This window comes from Juglans microcarpa x Juglans regia, chromosome 7D (assembly GCF_004785595.1).
Source record: "Juglans microcarpa x Juglans regia isolate MS1-56 chromosome 7D, Jm3101_v1.0, whole genome shotgun sequence".
Lineage (NCBI taxonomy): Eukaryota > Viridiplantae > Streptophyta > Magnoliopsida > Fagales > Juglandaceae > Juglans > Juglans microcarpa x Juglans regia.
The window spans coordinates 3,195,465-3,220,502 of NC_054606.1; the positions used below are offsets into that span (position 1 = coordinate 3,195,465).

At 31.6% G+C, this 25,038-nt stretch overlaps 2 protein-coding genes and 2 non-coding genes across 4 annotated transcripts; 1 reads left to right on the forward strand and 3 right to left on the reverse strand.

The window, feature by feature from the left end:
* Positions 1 to 1,634: 1,634 nt before the first annotated feature.
* LOC121238605 (glucomannan 4-beta-mannosyltransferase 9-like) lies at positions 1,635 to 7,469 on the forward strand. The gene is made up of 9 exons (XM_041135556.1): positions 1,635 to 2,568; positions 2,695 to 2,793; positions 4,079 to 4,331; positions 4,812 to 4,922; positions 5,022 to 5,158; positions 5,489 to 5,602; positions 5,775 to 5,974; positions 6,101 to 6,295; positions 6,872 to 7,469. The coding sequence occupies exons 1-9, from the start codon at positions 2,230 to 2,232 to the stop codon at positions 7,035 to 7,037; spliced, it is 1,614 nt and encodes a 537-aa protein (XP_040991490.1). The 5' UTR covers positions 1,635 to 2,229; the 3' UTR covers positions 7,038 to 7,469.
* Positions 7,470 to 7,837: 368 nt separating this feature from the next.
* TRNAL-UAA lies at positions 7,838 to 7,920 on the reverse strand. The gene has a single exon. It is a non-coding gene; the product is annotated as a tRNA-Leu (tRNA).
* A 2,209-nt stretch (positions 7,921 to 10,129) lies between these two features.
* LOC121238606 lies at positions 10,130 to 12,738 on the reverse strand. The gene is made up of 6 exons (XM_041135557.1): positions 12,658 to 12,738; positions 11,937 to 12,607; positions 11,337 to 11,458; positions 11,220 to 11,260; positions 11,032 to 11,130; positions 10,130 to 10,598 (listed from the first exon to the last, which is right to left on the reverse strand). The coding sequence occupies exons 2-6, from the start codon at positions 12,511 to 12,513 to the stop codon at positions 10,454 to 10,456; spliced, it is 984 nt and encodes a 327-aa protein (XP_040991491.1). The 5' UTR covers positions 12,514 to 12,607; positions 12,658 to 12,738; the 3' UTR covers positions 10,130 to 10,453.
* Positions 12,739 to 13,737: 999 nt separating this feature from the next.
* TRNAH-GUG lies at positions 13,738 to 13,809 on the reverse strand. The gene has a single exon. It is a non-coding gene; the product is annotated as a tRNA-His (tRNA).
* Between the last annotated feature and the right edge of the window lie 11,229 nt (positions 13,810 to 25,038).

Sequence of the window (25,038 nt, forward strand, 5' to 3'; positions counted from 1 at the left end):
TGTATATATATAGCTGTCTCTGTTGATGACCCGATCCCGAGGCGCTAGAGAATTACAGGATAATTTAATCCTATTATTAAGGACACGTACTGATGATCAATCATAAGGGATTTTCTTTTGCCTTTGTGTGCAGGTGGGCTTGTGCACCTACTGCACATGCCGACATGCGAATAGTTGTGTATGTTCAAGATCATTTTAATTAGGTTGGTGGTACATACGTAATACTGTTGTCTGCTTAAGGATTTTAGTTCGATTTAGATTGAGAAATGATCTTTTTGTATCATTATAATTTTTATAAATTTTTATATAAAATATGATGAATAAATTAATTTAACTTTTTTAAATATCAAAATAATAATAATATTAAAAAATAATATTTTAATAATATTTTATTTAATTTTTAACTTTTACCTCAATCCATCTCATCTCAATATTTCTATTTAAATTTAACTTTAATAAACGATCGAATGGTTTTTTTTTTTATACATTTGGGAGAAGGGGATTTCAAACTCCAAATTTCTATTTAAGAGGTTGGAAATTATGCAAATCACGTCACAAATTTTGACAACGATGATCGAATGCGTTAAAGATGCATTAATATCTTTTAAGACTTCATATAAAGGGAAAAAAAATGTCAAATTCGATCCTAGCTTATAACTTTGGACATAAATCATCTGCGTATTTTTAAAACTATGTGCATGAATACGTACGCGCATGCATTCGCGCTAAGTACAGTACTTAACTCATGTTGAAGTACAGACTTTTATGAACAAGAAAATGATTTGAGGGATATTTATAAGATTAAGGCTACGTTTGGGTAGTGAGAATATTTGAAAAATGTTGAGAATATTTGTAAATAGTAGTGAAAAAATAATGAAAAACTAATAATAGAATAATGAATAGTAAGTAAAAAGTAATAAATAGTAAAAAAATAGGTGAAAAATAATAATAAAGTAAGGAATAGTAGTGAGAGTACTTGAGGTACTCTTGGTACCCAAACGTAGCCTAAGGGGCCCGGAGGATTCATTATTATATAAAAAAATTTATGCACAGTCACTTTTGTGTATTTAAGAGAATCTTCAACATCTGAAAAACATGAGTATTTGTAATCAATTATTTATAATGAAAAAGATTACTTATGATGAAAATAGATTTATTTTAATAGAAAATAATCATTTTGTTAGAAATAACTTGTCATAAATAAACAGTTTTCTTGTATATATATATATATACACTCCTTTATCATATTTTGTTACAGATGTAATAGTACTGATTATCATACCATCTTCTACACGAGCAATCTTTTGTTAATTTGTACGTAGTACTGTACTGGAGCTGCTTGTGATCTAAAAATTCATCAATCTGCAGGTGACCATAATATAATCTATTATTCGCAGCCAGCTTGCACCTTCACAAGACTAGATCATCGATGATCGTGAAAATGATAGCCAAACTAGTTTTGAGTATAATTAGTAATAATTCTGCAAACTTTTTAACTTTTCTCTCATTGAAGAGATTTAATTTAAACGCTGTCTGAATATTCTGTCAGTCATTAATGCGAAATGCGAGCAAGCTTCGGATCAACGGTCTCTTTCTCTTTGACCAATCTTGTTTTGAAATAGTATAAGAGAGACACCCAGACAACAAAACCCAAGCAATTATATAAGCCCCAACAATAATAACCAAAACCTGCTGGCCTGCTGCCCTCTAGCAAGGCGCTAATTCTCTCCCTCTGATCTCCTCCGTGCAGAAAGAGAGGCAGATAGATAGAAGAGGATATTCTTTCGTGTCACATGCATTCCTAGTTTTTCTCTGTAGTGCATGCCTTGCTTTGAGGTCTATCTAGGGTGAGTACGTCTGAGTGTATTCTAAAACTGGATATCTCAAACTTCTATCTTCCGTGATCATGAAGCCAGTGGGTCTGCTTCTGCAGCAGAAATGCTATGATCGAGTCCACTAACAGTCCAGCTCGATCTCTCACTTATTACCTTGGCGTAACTCAGAAGCAAAAATCACAGCAATTCAACCAAAAAAGCTAGCTAGCTGCTCATACGAAATAAAACATTCGTGTTCTTTTCGCAAAGCTAGCGGAGCCAGCCAGCCCTTTATAACCGATCCAGATCAGTATTTTACAGATTCACATAAATTGAGCTTTCTCTGTCTCTCTGATCAACTCAGACGTACAGACTCCAGAGAGAGAAACAGAAAAATAATACAAAAAGTAGAGCAATGGACGTCAGCCGGCTCTCAACCGCGACCATACTTCCCGACACGTTCCAAGGCGCCCGCGATATTGACATTTCAGCTCAAATCGGATTGATTTGGCAACAAGCCAAAGCACCACTGATTGTGCCGCTGCTGAAACTATCATTGGCAGTGTGCTTGGCCATGTCGATAATGCTGTTCTTAGAGCGAGTATACATGGGCATCGTCATTGTTTTTGTGAAGTTGTTTGGACAAAAGCCGGAGAAGCGTTACAAATGGGAGCCTTTCAGGGACGATGTGGAGCTTGGCCATTCAGCTTACCCCATGGTTCTGGTTCAAATTCCTATGTACAATGAAAAAGAGGTTTGTAAAATAATATATAATATTCTTCCCAACTTTTGATTAAATAATTTATTTCTTCGATCGATGTTTGTGTATCTTAGTTTCAATTTATATAATATAGTAGTGAAACGTACTTGATGTATATAGGTGTATCAGCTGTCCATTGGAGCTGCATGTGGGCTTTCTTGGCCATCTGATCGGATAATAATTCAAGTTCTTGACGATTCAACTGACCCAGCCATCAAGGTTCGGCATCAAACTCACCTATATACTCTTAAATAAAATAGAAATAAAATAAGAAAAATTTCTAGTGAATTTTTTTATATAATAAAATAAGTATACGGATCAAAGTTACCTCAGTGTATTTTTATTTTTTTTAAATGTTATTATTAGTGAATTTTTATATTTTTTTAAATATTTAAAAACGTTTCAAAAAGAAAAAAAGAAAAAAGAAAAATGGAGAATGAACTATAAAATAAAGATCTAAATAATTTAAATTATAAGCAAATCACAAATTAGAACGTATCTATCCCTGAGTAGAATTAATTACAAACTATACCTTTATCTTTTGGAGACCATCTCTAATTTCTTTATATATATAGTTATTATATATTTTTTGTTAATGTAAATGTGGCTTTCATATTTTGCACTTAGTATTGAAATTTTTTTTATGATTTTGAATAGGAAAAATCTATTCATCATATATCTCCACACACCACACATTCCACTTTTTTTTTCTCTTATAAAATGTTTGATATATGGATGATAAGTAGAATAATTCAATAAATTTACGAAGAATAAAATAAAAAAATAAAAAAATGATATGTGATGTGTATAAATGATGAGTAGCAAAGCTCGAATAAAGTCTACCGGCCTAAACGATATATTAATAGGAAAATACTAGTATGCCGCCCCAATTTGACCACTCTTTTTGACCGTTTGGCAAAATTTTTTTTTTTTTTACTTAGTGATTAAAGAAGTGTTTTTAAGTGTATTGATGTATTTTTTTATTTTTTAAAAATATTTAAATGTATTAAAAAAATGTGAAAAGAAAAAAAAAAAAAAAAAATAGATTGGACGACACGACCAACGATAAATACTGGATGGCAGAGTAGCATTGTCCATATTAATATACCTTTTAAAAAACATACTGCTCTAACGTCGCCCCTCTTAAAAGGTGATGCAATAAGCTACTCATTATACTTTTAAAAAAAAAAAAAAAAAAGCAAAAAAAAAAAAACAACTTGATAGCACCATTTCTTATTTTTATAATATATGTATAACCCTTTTTACTGTTAGTTATTTTTATAAAGTATTAAGTAAAAAATACACCTCATTTCAAACAAAATTGTAGAGATGATTGTAAAAAGAAATTGTAAATTACTTTAAAAAAAAAAAAAAAAAAAAAAAAAAAAAAAAAAAAAAAGAAAGAAAACCACCTTTTCTGTTAAAGGTTACACTCCAAGGAACAATTATATATCCATGAAAACCCAAAAATTGCCCGATTCATACTCATGCAAAACATTTCCAGGACCTGGTAGAAGTAGAATGCCAAAGATGGGTAAGCAAAGGCATAAACATAAAGTACGAGATCAGAGACAACAGAAATGGGTACAAAGCAGGGGCTCTTAGAGAAGGCATGAAGCACAGCTACGTCAAAATGTGCGACTACGTTGCTATCTTTGATGCTGATTTCCAACCTGAGCCTGATTTTCTATGGCGCACCATACCTTTTCTTGCTCACAACCCAGAAATAGCTCTTGTTCAAGCTCGCTGGAAATTCGGTAATTTAAACCTGATTAAGCTTTGTTAATCCTTGTTTCTTGGTTGACCCAATAGTCTTTGTATATATATGTTGCTTACATGTGTATTTAGTTTGTCAAATAAATGATAAATTTGTGCTTTTTCTAACTTGTGTAAGATTTCTGTATAGACCAATTAATATTTCTCAATTATGCTGATGAAGGGATTCCTTTCGTTCGGTTTCGTAAAGTATGCAACTTAGGATGAACTGAATGGAAGACAGCCATATCTTCTTAGACAATGCTTAATCTTATCATAAATTCTACATTTTTTGACTATTTGATTATATTATCATAAAATCTCAACTTGAATCAATTGGCAGGGCTTCCTCTTCAATTTTTAAGTTTCTGTTGAACAATCTCTATGAAACCCGAGAGGAAAGGATTAGTTTTCATTATTTTGCGAAACATCTAAACAGTAAACTTTTGGGTGAGAAGTCTGATGGCCACATGTTATTGCAGTAAATGCTAACGAATGCTTAATGACAAGGATGCAAGAGATGTCCCTGGATTACCATTTCACAGTGGAGCAAGAAGTGGGGTCCTCAACATATGCGTTCTTCGGTTTCAATGGTAAACCAATGTACCAAAAGAGCTGACATTTTTCGTATTTCTCTGCATAATAAGCTTCTATATGAGATTCAATCATATAACATTGAGAACTTGATGCAGGGACGGCTGGTGTCTGGAGAATTTCAGCGCTAAATGAGGCTGGAGGATGGAAGGACCGCACCACAGTGGAGGATATGGATTTGGCTGTCCGAGCTACCCTTAAAGGCTGGAAATTTGTATATGTTAGTGACCTCAAGGTATTAACGATATAACCCTGCAAAGCAAACAAAATTAGTTTTATACTGATTTCTGTCCTCTAGCAGTGGGCTTTTCATTAAACATTTCATTGACTAAATCTCTACCTCAATGAAATAGCACAAGGCCTATTTTGCCTGTGCATCCTCTTACAATTGCCCTCTCCCAGACTACTTAATCCTGCCTCCAGCTCTACCTATTTTATTCAATTAATAATTCACAATTGTCGTTACTTATATCTGACAAGTTTTCTCTGGACTTATCCTGTACTAAGTTGTTATTATTTGGCCTTTTCAAGTTTGATCTAACATAAATGTGATTATAAATTTCAGGTGAAAAATGAATTGCCTAGTTCTTTGAAAGCCTTTCGTTATCAGCAGCACCGATGGTCTTGTGGCCCTGCTAATCTCTTCCGAAAAATGGCCATGGAAATTATAAGAAACAAGGTATGCTTCTTCTTACCTTCTCTTAATGTTTTCTGCTCCATTTAGAATGATAATTAATGATAGAAACGTGAGGCCAAAGGATTTTTTTTTTTTAATTCAGTTTTTAGGTCTAATGTTTGCTTTGTTGACAATTTCACTGCTTACTATTTTTTTTTTTAACAATGTATTGCAGAAAGTCTCACTGTGGAAGAAGTTTTACGTTATCTACAGCTTTTTCTTTGTCCGTAAGATCGTAGGTCATATCGTCACATTCGTCTTTTACTGTGTCGTCTTGCCGGCAACAGTCTTGGTTCCTGAAGTGGAAGTTCCCAAGTGGGGTGCCGTCTACATTCCTTCTATCATTACTCTCCTCAATGCGGTTGGAACTCCAAGGTCTCTCTCGTTTCAATACTCTCTAGCAATCCGTCAGAACTACTAGCTATATATGAAGGATAACCTAATAGACAATTCTAGTATTATTAATTTCTAAACACGCTTTAACTGTATGTCATCTTGCAGATCATTCCATCTACTGATCTTCTGGATCCTCTTCGAGAATGTCATGTCACTGCACCGGACTAAGGCGACATTTATAGGTCTGCTTGAGGCAGGGAAAGTAAATGAATGGGTTGTCACTGAGAAATTGGGAGATGCTCTCAAGACAAAATTAGGAACCAAAGCTCCCAGGAAACTGCGCTTCAAGGTTGGAGGAAGGTATTATTACCCGTAATTATGAATCACTACCATGACATGTTTAAAATCTCTTGAATTACACTTGTCCAAGTAACAAGGTGAACCCTATGTTGGGGTACTCAGAATAATATCAATTCTCAAGTAGGTGTAATGAGTTTTAGGTACCTCTTTGAGGATCTCTCCCAAGTTGGAAAGTAAAAAATGAGCACAGCTGAAAGTAGAGCACTAGGGTGCTTTAGTAGTAATGCCTGTGTTTTAGATATGCAGAAAACAGAGGAGAAAAATATCAAGTGATATCCTTAATACTTGAACTGGAATGGTTGTTCTAAAGTCCCGCATGTTTTCTTTCATTTCCTTGATATGTTCTGCAACAATTGTTGCAGCATTAAGTTCCAACCATTGAGTTGGAATCCAGGAAGATAGATGCATGTCACCTCCATTTATAAAGTTTGCTTAGAAATAAATGAAAAGCAAAGCATTTGATCCCTGCATCTACATTGAAAATTGAGGAGATGAGGTTTACATTTGTTTCTCTTTTTCTTTTTTTCTATTGAGTATATGAAGGCTTTCATTTGTTTATTGATTGCACAAAAACAGGCTGCATTTGCTAGAGCTTGGTGTCGGGGCCTATCTCTTCTTCTGTGGGTGCTATGATATTACCTTTGATGGGAAGAACCGCTACTTCATATACCTTTTTCTCCAATCCATTGCCTTCTTCATTGTAGGGGTTGGTTATGTTGGCACCTTTGTCCCCAACTCGTAGCTGCAACTCGCTTGGCAAAGAATAATCTCAAGTCTATTTATTTTGTTCTCCCCAACAAAAGATGAAAACACGGTTCTTCTGGAGCTTCTTTTATTCAGAAAAGTTTCTGTTTCAGCTTATTAAAACAAAGACTGGTCATTCTTTTATTTGGAGAAATTATTGAAACACAAATTACATACTTGTGGGTATAGTCAAACGAAGTTGTATAAGTGTAATTCAAGGAACATTTTTTTTTTTAATCTATTTGCAGTTCATTATAATGAAAGGATGCAACAAGCAAGAATTGTTGACCAGAAGTAGATTGTGCATACTTTCTAGATAGGTTTGCTCAAGTACTGTTTGTAACAGAGAGTTGAGAATTTGTTTGGGAATTTATTTGTTCTCTAGAAGGCTATTGGAGTTTGAATAAGAGTTGAAAGTTCCACAAGACTATCCATCTATAATCCTTGTTTTTTTTTTTTTTTGGTCTCAAATTTCCAATGTTAGAAAAGAACTTAATGAAACCACACGAATGATTAACCCAATACGGAACTTTAAGGTCTCGTTCGCTTTCATAAAATATCTCATCTTATCATTACAATATTCTCAAATTTTTACACAAAATAAAATAAATGATTCAACTTTTTTAAATTCTAAAACAAAAATAATATTAAAAATATATATTCTAATAATATTTTATATTAACTGATCTCATCTCATGTGATCGCGACTTTCAAAACTAAATAATGAGACAAAACCAATTTTTAACGACATCACAGGCATAAATGATAATCAATAATTTCGAAAAATTTAGAGAATGATGCTGGCTATGGGGTTCGAACCCATGCGCACTTATGTGCAGAAGATCTTAAGTCTTCCCCCTTAACCTCTCGGGCAAACCAGCTGGCCTGTCTACTGTGATTAAAATAAATAATAAATTGTAAAAGTAAAACTATTGTGCCGCTGATTATTACCGCTCAGTGTGACCGCTGGTTTTTTTTTTTTTTTTTTTTTTTAATTTAGTGATTTTAAGTGTATTAATGTATTTTTTTATTTTTAAAAAATGTTTAAATGTATTAATAATAAAAAAAAAACCACTGGACAGTACGCCAAGCGGTAAGAGTGGAGCGACATAGTAGCCCACTCAAATTATAAACAATACACGAATTTTAGTAACCTAAAACGTTCAATCCCCGAGGGGGGCATTTTCACGCTGTCAGTCAACCGTGAAATCTCTCACTGGATGCATCCACCACCATGGCACAAAGGTGACCAAGAAAGAAAATACATTTCGGAGTAACAAATACAGTCTAGTCTGTAGAGTCCATTTCTCTTTTGTTTTCGACACTCTGAATAGGACACGCTGCACAACATGTTGCAGGTGGAGGGGGAGTAGACAATCTTCCCACCTTATCCCAAAGGCTTTAACTTCCATAGTGTACTACGAGAATACAATATAAAACTAAATTATTTTTTAAACATAATTTTCCCATTAGTTTAAAGTTGTCCTTCAAGAAACAAACGACACCTAAATTTAATCAATCCTTTATATATTCGTTTGGATATAATAGAAACAATTTCAATCCATTTTATTTCATTTCATCTCATCATTATAATTTTTCAAATTTTTATACAAAATATAATAAACAATTCAACGTTTTCAAATTTCAAAATAATAATAATATTAAAAAATAATATTCTAACAATATTTTATTCAATTCATCTAAAACTATCTTATCTTATCTCATCTGATTATCCAAACGAGCCAATTGATTAATCACTTTAGATAAGTATTACACAAATAAGAACCACCCTTCTTGATTTTTTCTCTTCCAGGCAATATTTTTTCTCTCTTCCAGCAGATCGGTATAATCCTCCCATTTTCATCTTCGGCCCCTCCCCCTGTCTGGCCAATGCCGAACTTGTCTATAAATTTTTTTTCCCAGTTTTTCTTTTATTTTCGATCCATAGCACCAAGATGCGTCGATCTACTGCCTACCGACCTCCTACGATCGCCACGCTCATTACCACCAGATTCTCTAACTGTTGATCTATCAGATGACAGACGAAAACCTACCAAAAGAGCAGCGCATATATCTCATATGCGGCTCACACTGCACTCGCCACGCATGGCACCATTAGGGTCACCTTCTTTCCAAGAGTGGCGCATGACCTACACGTGCCTCTACAACCAGTTTCGGTCATTTGCCAGTGAATCAATCCATCTTCTAGTTGCTACTTGCCTATATTCCCGTTTTCCCTAACTAATGGTCATGAAAGTCTCATTCAACCAGCCCAGACCAGCAAAGTGCAGCACACAATAATCCACTACGATTTCTAGTTGTAGTTTTATAGTCTATTTATCAAATTATGTAAAAACCGTTTCAAGCGGCTACCCCTTCGTGTGAAATGGGTGGGAGCCAAATTTTTAGCTCTAGATCCCTCTGCTTTATTTCTCTTATGTTGTACGTGTTGGTTTTGGGATGATTGTTGGGGACTCCCACCCCATTGAATCTTATATCTTGTAACTGCTTGGTCTATGAAAGGCTTGCTTGCTTTGAAAAATAAAAAAAACCGCCCTAACGACCGAACACTTGTGGTCATCCAAAACCACAAATCATAGGCCATGCTTCCTGCATAGAGTTTCAAAGCAAGTAGAAGCCACTCCATATTTTTATAATCCACCATGCATTGTTTCTTGACCATCCAACACATCTCAAAAATTGAATCCATAAAATAAGTTGATATCATCAATAATATCAATATTCTGTCCCAACAAAATGGCACGGGTTAGAGCTGCTATATATAGAGTAAATAACGAATCTCAAATTCAGAAAAGGGCAGGATCGGCTGTTTGGTAATCAGCTTCATGTAATAAATAACTCAACATCAAATCGTCAAAATTGAAGAGACATGTAGAAGGCAGCCTGGGGCAAGCAGCTTCACTGTCCACAATTCCCTTGCCCACCCAAAATCTTTGCAATTATACTACCCTTATACTTCACAAAATCGACATAAGGTATTTCTACCTAGTGGCTACTGCCACAATACTGGATTCCACCCCCCTATAATAGCATATGAAGGATAAAAGACACCCAAATGTTGTGAATAGATAAAATGATCATCAATACCACCTTTTAAGAAACCAAAAACAACTCAAACGTTAAGAAATTAACATCTCCAATTTGATGAGTATAATGAAGTTTGAAATTCTCAAGAAAAACAAAAAAGTAGAACCTACAAAATTGAACAAGCTTAACGCTTAAATTGACGTTATTGCAGCAAATTACTTGACTTGATGCAGTATCTTGAATGGTGGAAACACATCCTCCAAGAAAAAGTAAGATCTTCTGAAGATTGTTTTCACTTATTCGTAAAATTTCTATAAATCGTACCCAACTAATACCCGTTTATTTCAGGCAAGTATCTTATGAGAATTATTCCAATAGGTCATAATGACCATACCCATGAAACAGAACATTGATGAGGCTCTCTTCATCCTTTTGATATTCTTCACCATACTTTGCTATGTTTACCAAACCACCTGAGCTTCTATTTAACATGAAGACAGATATTGGAGTCCTGAAGTATAAATAGAGCACATTAGATTCGGGGCTTAATACAAGTATATAGATCACACAGCTTAAAGATGTTATGTAAAGTTGTTCTGTTTCAATGTGGATCAATTGTTGAGACAGAGACTCCATCATGTTCACACACTATCAAGTTCCACATCCTTCCATTTATGAACTCTCAATCCCACAATTGTAACATATAATCACAAATAACAGCGAATTATTTCAGGAAGTGTAATTCAACTGTCCCAACTCCCCAGGCATAAGGATGAACATTTTCTATATGGAATGAACGGTTAAAACTCCAAGCACAATCATCAAAATGAGGATTCAGGTTCTCATGCAAATGGATTTGAGATATCATACTAGTCGAAAGATTGGAAAAGGGTTTATTAAATCCTTGGGACAAAAAGGGGAAAAAAAAATCATCTGAAACTCACTTCAAAACGTGAGAAGCCATCAGCAATTCAGGTTCTCCACCCCACACATAGGGTTGTTGAATTCTCTTCACATATGCATCAAAATCTCCTTCAATGAACCTATACATATTACCTAAAGTAAATTAATCACAATTTGGCGAACTAACCAATTCAATGCGCACTAAGAAACCAATTATCACAAATCTTACCATTCTGTTTCCTTCCGCCTCTTCAAAAGCTCATCTACAACCTACAATACCACACCTGGTTAGAAATCAAGGTTATTCTAATTTCAACGAATAAAAATGGGTTCTTATTAGCCATACCTGAGCTCTTAATTCATCAGCAAGTTCTCTCTGACGATTCTCATCCGGAGCTTCTTCCCCAATTCTCAAGCAAGCCCCATGTGCTAATGCTCTAAATAGGCATCGACCATCCGCCAGAACCCCTGTAATGACATCATCAACATAAATAGAACAAGTACTTCACTATTATAAAAAATTCCGCCACATTGAACAATCACTTGGAAAACTTTTGAATCCATTCTTCACACAGAATATTCATTCGATGTCAAATATCCAGTGGAATTTCCTGTTATTTATTATTTACTGCAATTTAAGAGAAATTAACAACACCTGACCAAAGGCTTCCAACATTTAAAATTAACTTATTAATCAAATTGGGTTTAATATAAACTCATACGAATCATCCATATTAAATAGATTTATACTGTTAGGATTATACTAATAGTTCATTAACTATCATAACTTTACGCTGAAAACAAACCTTAAGAAACTGAATCCAGATAAAAAGATCAACTTCATCGAATAACTTATTCATCAACTCGAGTTTCATTTTTAGAAAAAAAAAAAAAATTCGAGAACTGAAACAAAAGATGAAGACAATTAGTATGGAATGCAAGTGACCTGTGACCCTGTAATCAGCAGAGACATCATTGTTCGTATTAGCGTTTGAGTCGATTACATCGCGACCGACGAGCTCATTAATCTTGCAAGCGTTCAAGTCAATTGAATCGTAAGCTTCGATTTTTTCTTCCAAAACTGCCGCCTCAGGATTGCCATCGATTGCCAAATCCAGCGGCGCGAGGCACGCGCAGACGCCAAAGAGCAGCCGAGCTGAGTCGGGCAGGTGAAGCCACCGGGCGGGGCGTGCATCCCACGCGGCATTCCACGACCCCTCCCCACTCCGCTCACGCCTGAGCATCGCCTTCCGCCGGAGCAGGAGATCGCTCGGTATACCGGCGGCTCCGCAGGGCATGATCGCGTGCCATATGGACGCTGCACCACCGCCGAACGAACCTCCAAGCCGACAAGCACTAGAGTGGTGGCGACGAGGCTGCCGGTCTCCGCGGAAGCCAACGAAATGTATCGGACTCCGGCGTATCCGGCTGCTGTACGGATAGTGAAGAGCCTGCGAGCCGTGGACGGAGGAGGAGGAGGAGAGGATCCAAGGCTTGGGGCGCACGCACAGTACAGCGAGCATGACCGAGAAAGCAAAATAGGCGAGTGTACGATGCGCTTGGGTGGTTGTACTGGTGCTTAACCTACGCACCCATTCTCTCCCAACATCGATGCCAGTGTGTGTGTGTGTGTGTGTGTGTGTGTATATATATAGCTCAAAGCCACGCTCTCTGGTAGCCGACCCGATTCGCAGCTTTTTCCCTGCGACAGGAAAAGCGAAGCAAATAATTTTGGAGAAAATAAATTTTCCTATTTTTGAATCTTGAGTGCATAAATAATAGAAGAGACAGAAAAATAAACATTCTATTTAAAACTCTTAAATTTAGATTAGAAGAAAAAAAACACTCTTAAATTTGAATTAGAAATAAAGAAAATCTTCATGTTTAATTAAGGGTATAATCTTGCCTAAGACTTGACAGCTGTAAACTTCCAGGCGAGTTGCACGTGCAGCAGCAGCGGTGAGCAGGTCACGTGTTATTTAACAAACGAAATTAAATTTATAAACTCGCTGTAATAAGTTATAGTTGACGTATTAAGTCAAATCAATATATACAACAAAAAATTTTCTTTTTTGTCTCTACATGCCATTTAGTCATTATTTCCAAGGTGATGATGAATTATATATAAAAGCCTCTTTTTTTCCCACGCATTAATTTCTCCCCCGTTTTGTCTTTTTCAATGGAGTAGTACCACATCCAGCCTTTTTGCGACATCATTATCGAGGGTCAAATGTCCCTTAAACCCCCTTTTACCAAGTTCTTTTTTTTTCTTTTTTTTTTTTATTTTGCTTGAATTGACAAGAGTAATATTAATTTAATAATGAGGAAACAATTTTGATTTTTTTTAATTTTTTTGGAAAATAATAAAATTACTACTAACTAACAACTTGTATACAACTGTATTATATAATATAATTATTTTAAACTTTATTTTGAATTTTATTTTTTATTTGATGTGTTTAAATATAATAAAAAATATTATTTTATTTAAAGTTATCTATAAATTGTGAATAGGATGTTAGTTCTTTTTCCTATTTCTATCGGCCCATGTTGGAGTTACGTGGGGGCCCAAAGAAGCCGCTCAATACATGTGAAAACCTGAAGGGTTTGGGTCTTGGGTTTTCACTCACAAGCCCAGGTCAGGTATGTCATGGCTCATGGTACTAATTAGCAGACATTAATTCATGCTATAGATGGAGTTATATAGATTAGAAAAGAAACATACAATCTAAAAATATGAAAATGAATGTGGCTGCTGGGATTCGAGCCCAGGTCTCCACGGCCACAACGTGGAATTCTTACCACTAAACTACAGCCACAATTTTGTATTCTAGTACTCTTTTTAAAAAAAAACATTAATAGTACTATACACGGGAAGGAAATATTTAGATTAACTGTTTTCACATTACTTCACTATTATTCATAAATATTTATTTTTATTTATAAATTATATTTTACTACTATTCACAGATGATTTGAGATATTTTTAATATCTAAATGGAGCCTAGCATCAAAGGAGATTGGAGACCCACTTTATATGCTTCTTGTCATACACACGCAAATATATATGGGTTGAAAGTAATACTAGAATTTCTAGCTAGCAAGCAATTAAGAGGTGGCCCATGCCGGTGGCTTTTGCCCTAAGTCACACGTACAGATATCGGTTATAATGATCTGATCAAGGATGAGATCGATGTTGGATTTGAATGGCCACCGACAACAATCTGATCCATTGCTTAAGAGAAAAGAAATGTTGATTCTCATGCATTTCCGCGTCGATCCTATCAGCTTGGACAGTACTTGATCTCTTTTCTCTTTGTATTTAATTTTTAGGGCTTTTGGAGGGATCATGAGCAGACTACGTACGTACATGATGAGGCGCTTTAATTTTGTTCATGTGTCCATAACGATCGATCACTGATCGATGGTGGCATGCATATGATATAGATCATCAGATGCATATATAATATACTCTCATTGGGTGCGCGCCAATTAGGTAGGTATATCCATTAAGTAGTAGTAGTAATTACCAACAAGAACAAGAGCAAGTACTATGTGTTTAAGAACATTGGTTGTAGCTCCGGTCACCAGCACTTGAATAAACATATATACAACATATGCAGTTTTTTTAACAACTTCATCTATCTTAATTTATAGCTTAATTAAACTAGTTAGGGTTTTTCTCCGGCAGCTTTTATCTTTACATGACTTTCTTGTAAGCAGGAACGAAAAGGCGGCCGACAGTAATACTAATTCTTTCTCTCTTCACACGTTGTATGTGTTAGTACTGTGTCCTTTAATTCGGCCGGTCCAATTAGTTCTTATGAAATCTCTACTTTTGTTATGACATCTGTCTTAATTCGATTCTAACATCTTTATTATTATTATTTTTTTAAAAAAAAGATGCTTTGATCTCTTATTATAAATTTGTTGATCATATGATTTATAGGGCTGATCAGGGTTGGCATTCGAGTTTAACCCTTAATGCATGGTTATTTAATTTGAAATTTGTTTGACGTGCGTACGGCACCTTAGCTTCCAATTAACTAAAGTCGTTGGCGGAATATGATAAGGGTATAAAGGTATATAGAGATACCCGTACTATCTCCATGTGCAGTACTGTGCACCCTAGCTACCAATTCCATTGGTACTGATCAATTTCTTTTTCTCCATTGCAAAAGTATGATTTGGATTCGAAGATAAATTGAAATGAATTGTAAATAATAATAAGATTTATGAGTTAAAATTAATAAATAATAATAACTAATAGTGAAATAAATTGAAATAAATTGAGATAAATTATAAATCCAAACCGGACAGGTTTCATAGACCTCGATCGTGAGAATCAAATCTATATATATATATAGATTGATCAGGATATGCTTTAATTTGAGTCCATATATGTTAACGGTGGGCACATAGATGCAGTACTACTCATGCATGAGCCATTAAATTAGGTGCTAAAGTTTTCTCTAGTACGTACTAGTACTAGTACTAGTACTACTACTACTTTAAATTAAAAAAGAATAAATTAAGATCGCCACCCGGTAATTGGGTGGGGGGAAAACAAAATAAGTCTAATTATTTATTCTAAGTTGAATAATCTTTCTAAATGTAAGTCCAGGCATTGGTTATAGCTAGCTAGCTAGCTAGCTCACGTACGTACCCAACTCGATCGGCAGTCAACTCCATAAAAACGTAAAAAGTAAGCTTAATTTACAACGTTATAAATCAGTCACTATTTATCTTTACATTCCTTATTTATAGAATACGAGGTATGGGGTAGAATATATGCACGTACGTTGTCCTTTCTTGTAAGCTGCAGAACGATTCCTCTGCAAATCGATCAATATATAAAATGTTCATATACCCACGCAGGAGAAAGAAAAAAGGAATTCGAAATTAAAAAAAAAAAAAAGGAACAAACAACGATATTATATATTGTATATTGGCTATAAATTTTGTATAAATTTGTCTTAAATACATTCATTTTTATCATTTTCCATATGCCCTCAATATGATATATTGGCGACCTCAGCAATATTTGAGAATGGAGATCATGACCGAGGGATAAAAGGATGATTCAGCTCGATAAATATATATATATATTAGCTAGAGAAATGATAGTTGCAGTTGTGACTGTGTAAGTGTTGTATAATTATTTTAAAAAAAATGAATAAATACAAGACTCACATGAAAAAAAATAATTTTTTAATAATAAATCTCGTTTTTTTTTCAAAACAACTGCACGACGCTTATATACTTTACAACTATAGCCAGAACTAGTAGCATGCCCCCACATGCCATGAATATTTCCCACTTTGTACTTTAGCATGTGATTTTGTGCAGCATATATACATCAAAAGTACAAAACCATAAATCTAATTATGGAAAAAGCAGTTTTGCTGCCTCAAGGTTATCGCTCTAGGTGACCGCTTGGGATTTTTTTTTTTTTTTATATACTTAGTGATTGAGAAAGTAATTTTAAGTATATTGATATATTTTTTTAATTTTTTAATATATTTAAATATATTAAAAACATGTGAATAGAAAAATGAAGAAAAAAATTTACAAAACCCACTATCAATAACAATGAGCGGTGCTCATCTAATGAATCAATGATACACAGAAAAGATGAATAATAATAATAATAATAATAATAAATACTTTGCTAGAAAAATATTATAGGAATTTGAAATCTTCTTAACTTACCATATTATATTTTTTTTTATAAGAACTCACCATATTATATTTAGAAAGAGTACAATATATAGCATCCAAATTTGTTATCACCCTGGCGCTAGCTATATAGCGCTAGAGGTGGCTAGTTATAATCTTCATCATCGACCACTATTAAGGACTCTTTTAGGCGCCATTTGTATAGTAATTAGTTGAAATGAGTTAGAGTTTAAATGTTAAAAGTTAAATAAAATACTATTATAATATTATTTTTTAATATTATTATTGTTTTGAAATTATTCAAAAATTTTGAATTATTTATTATATTTTATATAAAAATTTGAAAAATTTATAATAATGAGATAAAATGAGATGAGATGAAGTACTTTAATATCAAACAAAATTTAATCGATAATTCTGGTAATAATTACTGTAATCAGAGTTTTCGTGACCAAGTAGTAGTACTTAATTACTGTCCACAGTCCATGAAAATAAAGTTAAGAAAGATTGGCCCATGCATCATGTCTAGCTATCACGTTATATAATTAGAGCAAAGGTGGATTAAAGATGCAGAAGGCAAAGACGTACCTGGAAAGGAAGGAATATATGAGGTGGTTACAAGAAACTCTTAGGGTTTGTTTGAATAAAGAAACGATTTCATTCCATCTCATCGTTATAATTTTTTTAAATTTTTATACAAAATATAATAAAAATTTTAATTTTTTTAAATTTTAAAACAATAATAATATTAAAAAATAATATTTTATTTAACTTTTAATTTTTATCTAAAATTATCTCATCTTACTTCACCTCATCTCACTATTCAAACAACTCCTAAAAGATATATATATTATATATATATATATATATATATATTATATATAAAAGCTAGAAGCATTGTATTTGAGGCCACGCGGCACCCCTAGGCCAAGAAAGACATTCAGCTTCTCGATCTTACTTAAATCCAGACATCTTCTATGTAATATGATTTGATGTATCATTGAATACGCATGTCTAAGTCTTAATTTATTGATTTATTTTTTAAATATTATCGTTGATTTATTGATAGATGACACGACATGAAGCATAAAACGGGAATTACAATCTCATTCTATGCAATAAAATTATATTATAGTGAATAGTAGTAGAGATATAGCATTTAGTATTTACTCAACATAAAAAGTCACTTGACATACTTATTTGAGGCAACATATATATATAATATGCGCGCATGTCACGTGACTAATATTGTCGTGCCAATATTGTGGAAGGTATGTACTCTACATGAGCTTATAATTAAGTAAAATCACTCTAAAAAACTTTTATGTTGGACTGACAAAATTTTAGTTGTACCAAATAAAAAACATATATGCAATTGAGAATAACATTTACAAAATGTTTTATACAAAAACAAACGGAGTGCAATGGAACTGTAATAAGAATAATTATTCTCATAAACTACTATTCATTACTTCACACCTTATACTCTATAAAAAACACCTCACACCTTATAAAAAAAATATCAGGTGTGGAATGTGGAGATAAATAGTGGTTGATATATAGTAAAACCCACTGTCATAATTACTATCCGTATATTGAAAAAGTTTTCTTTTAACCATTAATTACGACACAAAAACTATTATTTGTTGCTGTTTTTATTTATTTTAAATAAGAAAGAATAAAAATGCAATCCAAAATATAGCTAAATAGATTCCTTTTCAAGAGCATATAATATATATGAATAATGTTAAGTATAAGTTTTAAATAGATAAGTCTTATACAAGTATTTTGTAAAAAAGTGGATCCTATTAATAAAAATAGTTTTTTTACACCTTTTTAAGATAGGGTACATCTTTTTACAAGAGTCTGTATGAGATTTATCTATTTAGAATTTATATAAATCATTTCTCAATATATATATATATATATATAAAGAGAGAGAAATAACTGCAATGGCATAATTATTGGTAAATCACAACATGACACTTAGGTCTCGTTTGTTTTCATAACTATTGTCATTTCATTTCATTTCATCTAATCATTACAAATTTCTCAAACTTCTATACAGAATAAAATAAACAATTCAATTTTTTCAAATCTTAAAATAAAAATAATATTACAAAAATATATCATAACAATATTTTTTTTTTATTTTATCTCATCCCATTTACAGAAGAGAAAAAGCTTGTATGCTGCCCAAAATGTACCGCTCTAGTGTACCGTTGCAATTTTTTTTATATATATATTTTTTTACTTAGTGATTAAAAAAGTGATTTTAAGTGTATTGTTATATTTTTTTATTTTTTAAAAATACATAAATATATTAAAAAAATAAAAAAAAATTAAAAAGCCACAAGCTGTAGAAACGAGCGGTAGAAACGAGCTCTTTAAAGAAACAAACTAGGCAACTTTCAACTTTTAATACATTCTGCCAGCGGGTGGAAAGCAACGTATCTGTATCTCTCTTTTACCACATGTCAAAAGCCATCCTACTTACTAAATATTAGAATAGGAAGGAGGACAAAAAAAACTACAAAAAAAAAAAAAAAAAAAAAAAAAAAAAAAAAAAAAAAAAAAAAAACAAACCATCCTACTGACTTAGTAAAAAAATAATAGAAATTAAAACATTTACTTAAAGTGAGTCTAAAAAGTAAAGATTATTTTTCTTTGAGGTTACTTTCCATGAATAATTAAAATAGTCAGGCCATAAAAGTTAACAGGTTACAACTTATAAGTATTACAATTTGAATATTGGATGAGATAAAGATAAATATGTTAATTGTTTTTACAATATTTATTATTATTTATATTGATCTTTTAAATAATATTAAATTTATAATAAATATATACAATTCATTTCATTTCATATATATATATATATCTCGATTTAAATGAGAAATTATAAAAAAATCTAGTCCAAAACTATTAGATAGATATTTACTCTTTCAATTAAAGAGTAATGCTATATACAAGTTTTAAATAGACAAATTACGCAGATGCACTTTGTAAAAGAGTGAGTCATATTAAAAAATAATATATTTTTTAACACTTTTTTAAGGTGGGGAATAATTTCTTTACAAAGAAACTGTGTTACTTATCTATTCGAGACTTGTATAAATTATTTTTCTAAATTAATATATTTTGATTCTAAAGTTATGCATGGCATGACCTTTTAAGATAAAGTAATTTAGTCTAAGTTATTCTTTATAAAAAGGTAGGTCATCTTAAAAAAGAATATATATATATATATTACATTTTTTTAATATGAGGTCTAACTTTTTTATAAAGAAATTGCACGATATTTATTTATTTGAAATTTATGTAAATTATTTCTCTAAATTTATATATTTCGATCTTATACCCGTCGTGACCTCCTAAGATAAAGTAATTTAGTCTAAATTATTTCATCATTTTACCCATTAAATTATCAAGATTCCCTTTGAATAGAAACTTCTAGCTAGGATTTCACTTTATCGTGACATCATATGTCGTGAGGAAGAAACTTCAATTTTTTTCAAAATATAAATAATTAAAGTCAAGTTCTTCTTGCTTGATTATCACAACCTTGACTTGATTGAAACACTCCTTCCAATTTTGGATGTATCGATCGATTTAAATTTTTTATTTCAATTTACCACGCTAGTAATAAATAAAGCAATCGAGAAGATTTAGGATCAACAATTAATTTAATTTATGTTATAATAACATCTATGAATCTATGACCACGAAGCTTTTGTCGGATTTCATCAATTTTCCCTCGTACGTTCGAAACTATTAAGTATTAATATATTATTATGTTTATTGAAAATAAATTAATAAATCAGTCGGCAGCCGCCTTAAACATATGTAGCTTAGGTACTACACTTTAAAAGTCGCGCTAGGGGTTAAAAATTAAAAAACTTAAAAAGAAAAGTTTAATATATCTTTTATTATTATAATTTTTTATTTATTTTTACATTAAATATAATAATTAATTCAATCGTTTTAAATATCAAAATAATAATAATATCAAAATATAATATTTTAATAATATTTTATTTAATTTTTAAATTTTATCTCAATTCATTATTTAAACAACACCTAAATTCCTATTTTTTTAAGAGAAAAAAACAAAATACCCTGCTTCACATAGACTCTCCATCAAGAAGGTTATTTGGTATTTTTTTTTTATATATATTTTTTAGTTTATTTTTTATATTCTTAAATATTAAAAAATAATTATAAAATACTTCCTTAACTATCAAACAAATAAATAAAATCATAGCCACCGTCGTAGCTTTTCTAATAAGTATTATCCAAAAACAAATGATTGGACTGGAATGTGAATGCTTTATAGAAGATTGGACGGGTAGTCAGTAGAGTACTGACAGAAATAGCAGTATCATATTTGATATCATTAGCTCGGAATAAGATAAAAAGATGATTTTAGAACAAAATTAAATAAAATATTATTTTTTAATATTATTATTAATTTAAAAATTAAAAATATTAAATTATTTATTATATTTTCTATAAAAAGTTAAAAAAATTATATTGATAAGATGAGATGAAATCATTTCTATATCGAAACGGAATCTTAGAATACGTTTAGATGTTGAAGTGAGTTGAGTTGAGTTGATAAAATATTATTTGAATATTATTTATTATTATTATTATTATTTTAAAATTTGAAATTTGAAAAAATTGAATTGTTTATAATATTTTATGTTAAAATTTGAAAAAATTGTAATGATGAATTGAGATAAATTGAGAAGAGTTATGCATCTAAACGAAATCTTAATCTCAAATTTAAAAATTTTTTAACAATAGAAAATAAATGAAATTAGTTTATACTTTAAAATAAAATAAAAATGGTTATCGATTTCTCTCACCAAAGTTATACTTTTTGTTGACTTTCTCGGTTTATTTTTCTGAGTGAAAAAGGGTATAGGATTGACAACAAAATGTGATTTGCCTATTTGGACGTGACTATAATAACACTCTATTTATTGCAAATTAAATAGGATAAACTTTAGACGGTAAAAAATCATAGAAGCTGCCTCAAATTAAGTCTGAGCCATAATTTAGACTTTGATCTCAGTAAGAAATTTAATAAATTCGTAAACAGCTAATATCAATAGTCTAAAATGAATTCAGATTCAGATTCAAACTCACAATTGTCAAAAGCTTAATGACCTAATAACATATAATCCGATTCTCTAAATAGAAAATCTGGATTTGAACCCCCATCCCTTACATTAGATTTTTAAATTCAAACTCACAATCTAATAAATGCATGTCAAACCACTTCTAAGTGATCTAAAAATCATTTAGCCACCACCCTTAATGGTTATTGACTTTTTAAATTGAAATTATATGTAAATACAAATTCTCAAAGTATAAATTTTTTTAAACAGATGATCATAGACTCTTGTTTAAACACTTTATCGCAATTATGATGTTATATTATAACCTGTGGATATATCAATATATAAAGTTGCATATTTCTAATTTTTACCTATTAATATATATCTACTTTATTATAATAAGTGACTATTTAAATGTGAATAGTAATTTTTATTATTTTTTCGCTAACTTTTATTATCTTTCTGTTAAGTCTATTAAGTCTTATTTTACCAATAGATTTTTAAAATCCTTGATTATTTGACGTGTAGCTCTCTTATAGAATTTAATAAATGATCATATTTTACCAAAAGGTCTTTAAAACCCTTAACCATTTGACGTGTAACTTCTTTATAAAATTTAATAAAGAATCGTGTTTTATCAAAAGATCCTTAATAGCCTTGCAATTAGATACTTTGTTGAAGTTTATCTTTTTTTTTTTAATATTGATTTTTTATCTTTATTTAACCTTATATTTTATTTTATCAAACAAATAAACTACTGATTTATTTATTTATTTATTTATTTAAATCATTATTTCATATGCACTTCAAGACTAACGCACTTAGAGCCGTTCCCGTGTATATATATATATATATATACGGACCAAAATATTATCCTTGGAATGTGAAAACAATAAAACGTTAGCCTTAAATCCATCCTATCTATGGGCTATGTTTCCGGCCGGATGGGGTCCTCAAAGTTTTAGTAATTAACCGTGTACCTAAAATCCTTCACATCATCCAATAAATGGGGTGGTAGGTGACAGAGGTTAAACGTCCTTCTATTTACCCAAACTAATGAAAATTTAAAACTCAGCCTAATTCCCAACTGGTCCACTTGTTAATATATATATATATATATATATATATTATGAAGGAACTCTGCTGTGAGGGCAACGTACGTCAGCTTCGATCGAGACCATTGATCTGATGATGGATTTAATTAAACATTTTCATTTTGTTAATTCCTCCAAATTAATTGTGGATTTGTCCTTTTGATTCCTTGATCTCTATTTTTTCCCCTCGGAATTATCATCATTTATTCTGTATTTTTTTTTTTAAATTTCACCTTAATTTTACTATCTGATAAGAAATTTACAATTATCTCCTTCACATGAAGTGGTACTTTTCAATTGTCATTGTTGGATTTTGATGGAATTAATTTGATGACCCAAAAGACAAATTGTCCCGTCTCAGGTGATTCGTTTTTATAATAATAGATAGCAATATTAATAATTTCATCCAACATCCGCATTTTTTAATTTTCAATGAATTTACATCTATTTAACCACAGAATCAGGCTATCAGCCACTACATTAATTACTCAGGTGATGACCAAAACCCATATAGCATTTCAACATGACAATTGTTTTAGAGATCGAGAGAATGAGCACAGAGTCAATCGAGATCTGTTCTTCTTAATGCTAAATGATGACGAAAAGGGAATTTTGTATGGAATTTGAAGAAGATGCAATAACCATATGTGAAAGTATGCCCGTAATCAACTACCAACATTCATGATTTTTGTTTAGAATCGAAAAATATCTTAATTATAATAAATTTAAATAAAAATAAATTTATAAATTAATGTGTTTTCATATAAAATATTAAATTATAAAAATATTTTTTATTATAAAATAAATTTAATCTATCTTATAAAATTATATAAATTTATTTATTTATTATAGATTTATTTAAAGCAGTAAATTTTGCCATGCAGAAAGGACATGGACCACGTACGTCCGTACTTTTCATGCACACTGATAAGACTGTGACTGTCCTTTTTTCTGATCTTTTTAATTAATTAATTTATTTATTTATTTATCGGAGTCTGATAAAACTGTCCTTTCTCTCGATAGTAGTATTTTATTATTTACTTTGATTCTCGTATCGGTGGGTCCCACCTCTGTCTTCGTCCAAACCACAAGGTCTTTGCTTGGTTTTTAGGCCGAATCACGTGTTTTGGTCCAGCAGAGATGGCCTGACTGTTACAACTCGTTTTTCACGCACACGCAGACATACGAATAGTGCTTCAATTACAATTTTATCCTTGCCCTATGGTGGTACATAGAATGTATTATCCATTCATTCCTATAATTAATCACACTTTATTGGTATAACATATTTTAAATAATTTAATAAGATAGACACAAAAAATAAAATTACTCTTACTTGAACCGATTCATACATGTCAAGTTATTCAAGCACTCCCCATTTTAAGGGGCACCCACCCCTTACTTTTTCTCAATGAAAAATCCCCATCAAAACATTTAATAGTAGCATGAGTGTTATGGTATGTCAATTAATGTAGCACAAATTGATGCAACATATCTCAAGTTTACCATATAATCCAAATAATTAGGACAAGTTTTGAAATAGTTTCTATAGAATCATGAACAGTATTGTAATGTTGCCGTCTTAGCAATGATAACGCATATCTATATAAAATGTTAGAAAAGGATATGCATGTGAGATTTATGGTTAAAGTATTTTGACTATAGTATTTTAAATACTGGAGGGTGCATAAGATTCCTGCAAAGAATGTCTCGCAAGTGCACATTGAATAATTTAAGAAAAAATTGCACGACCTTAAGAATTAGAACGTATGATTTAGGTTACGTTTGGTTCCTAAATTCAGCTGAGCTCAGTTTAATTTTAAGCTGAGTCTAACATCTAAACACTAAACTCTTAAATTACTAAACCCATCCCAACTCAAAACATTCTTACACGTGGAACTCACAACTATTTTCAACTTAAAATATCTTTATACGTGAGATCCATAATTTTTGTTAATTTTTCATAAAAAGTACTAAACTCATATTAACATCCAAATATACTTTAGACTTAATTTAGATCAGCCCCACATAACTTCATCTACTATTCAACTTACTATTATTCATAAAAAACTCAACTCAGCTGACTATACAACTCATCCTAAAACCACTAAAACACTCCTTAGAGTTCAACTAAAATAATTGAACTATA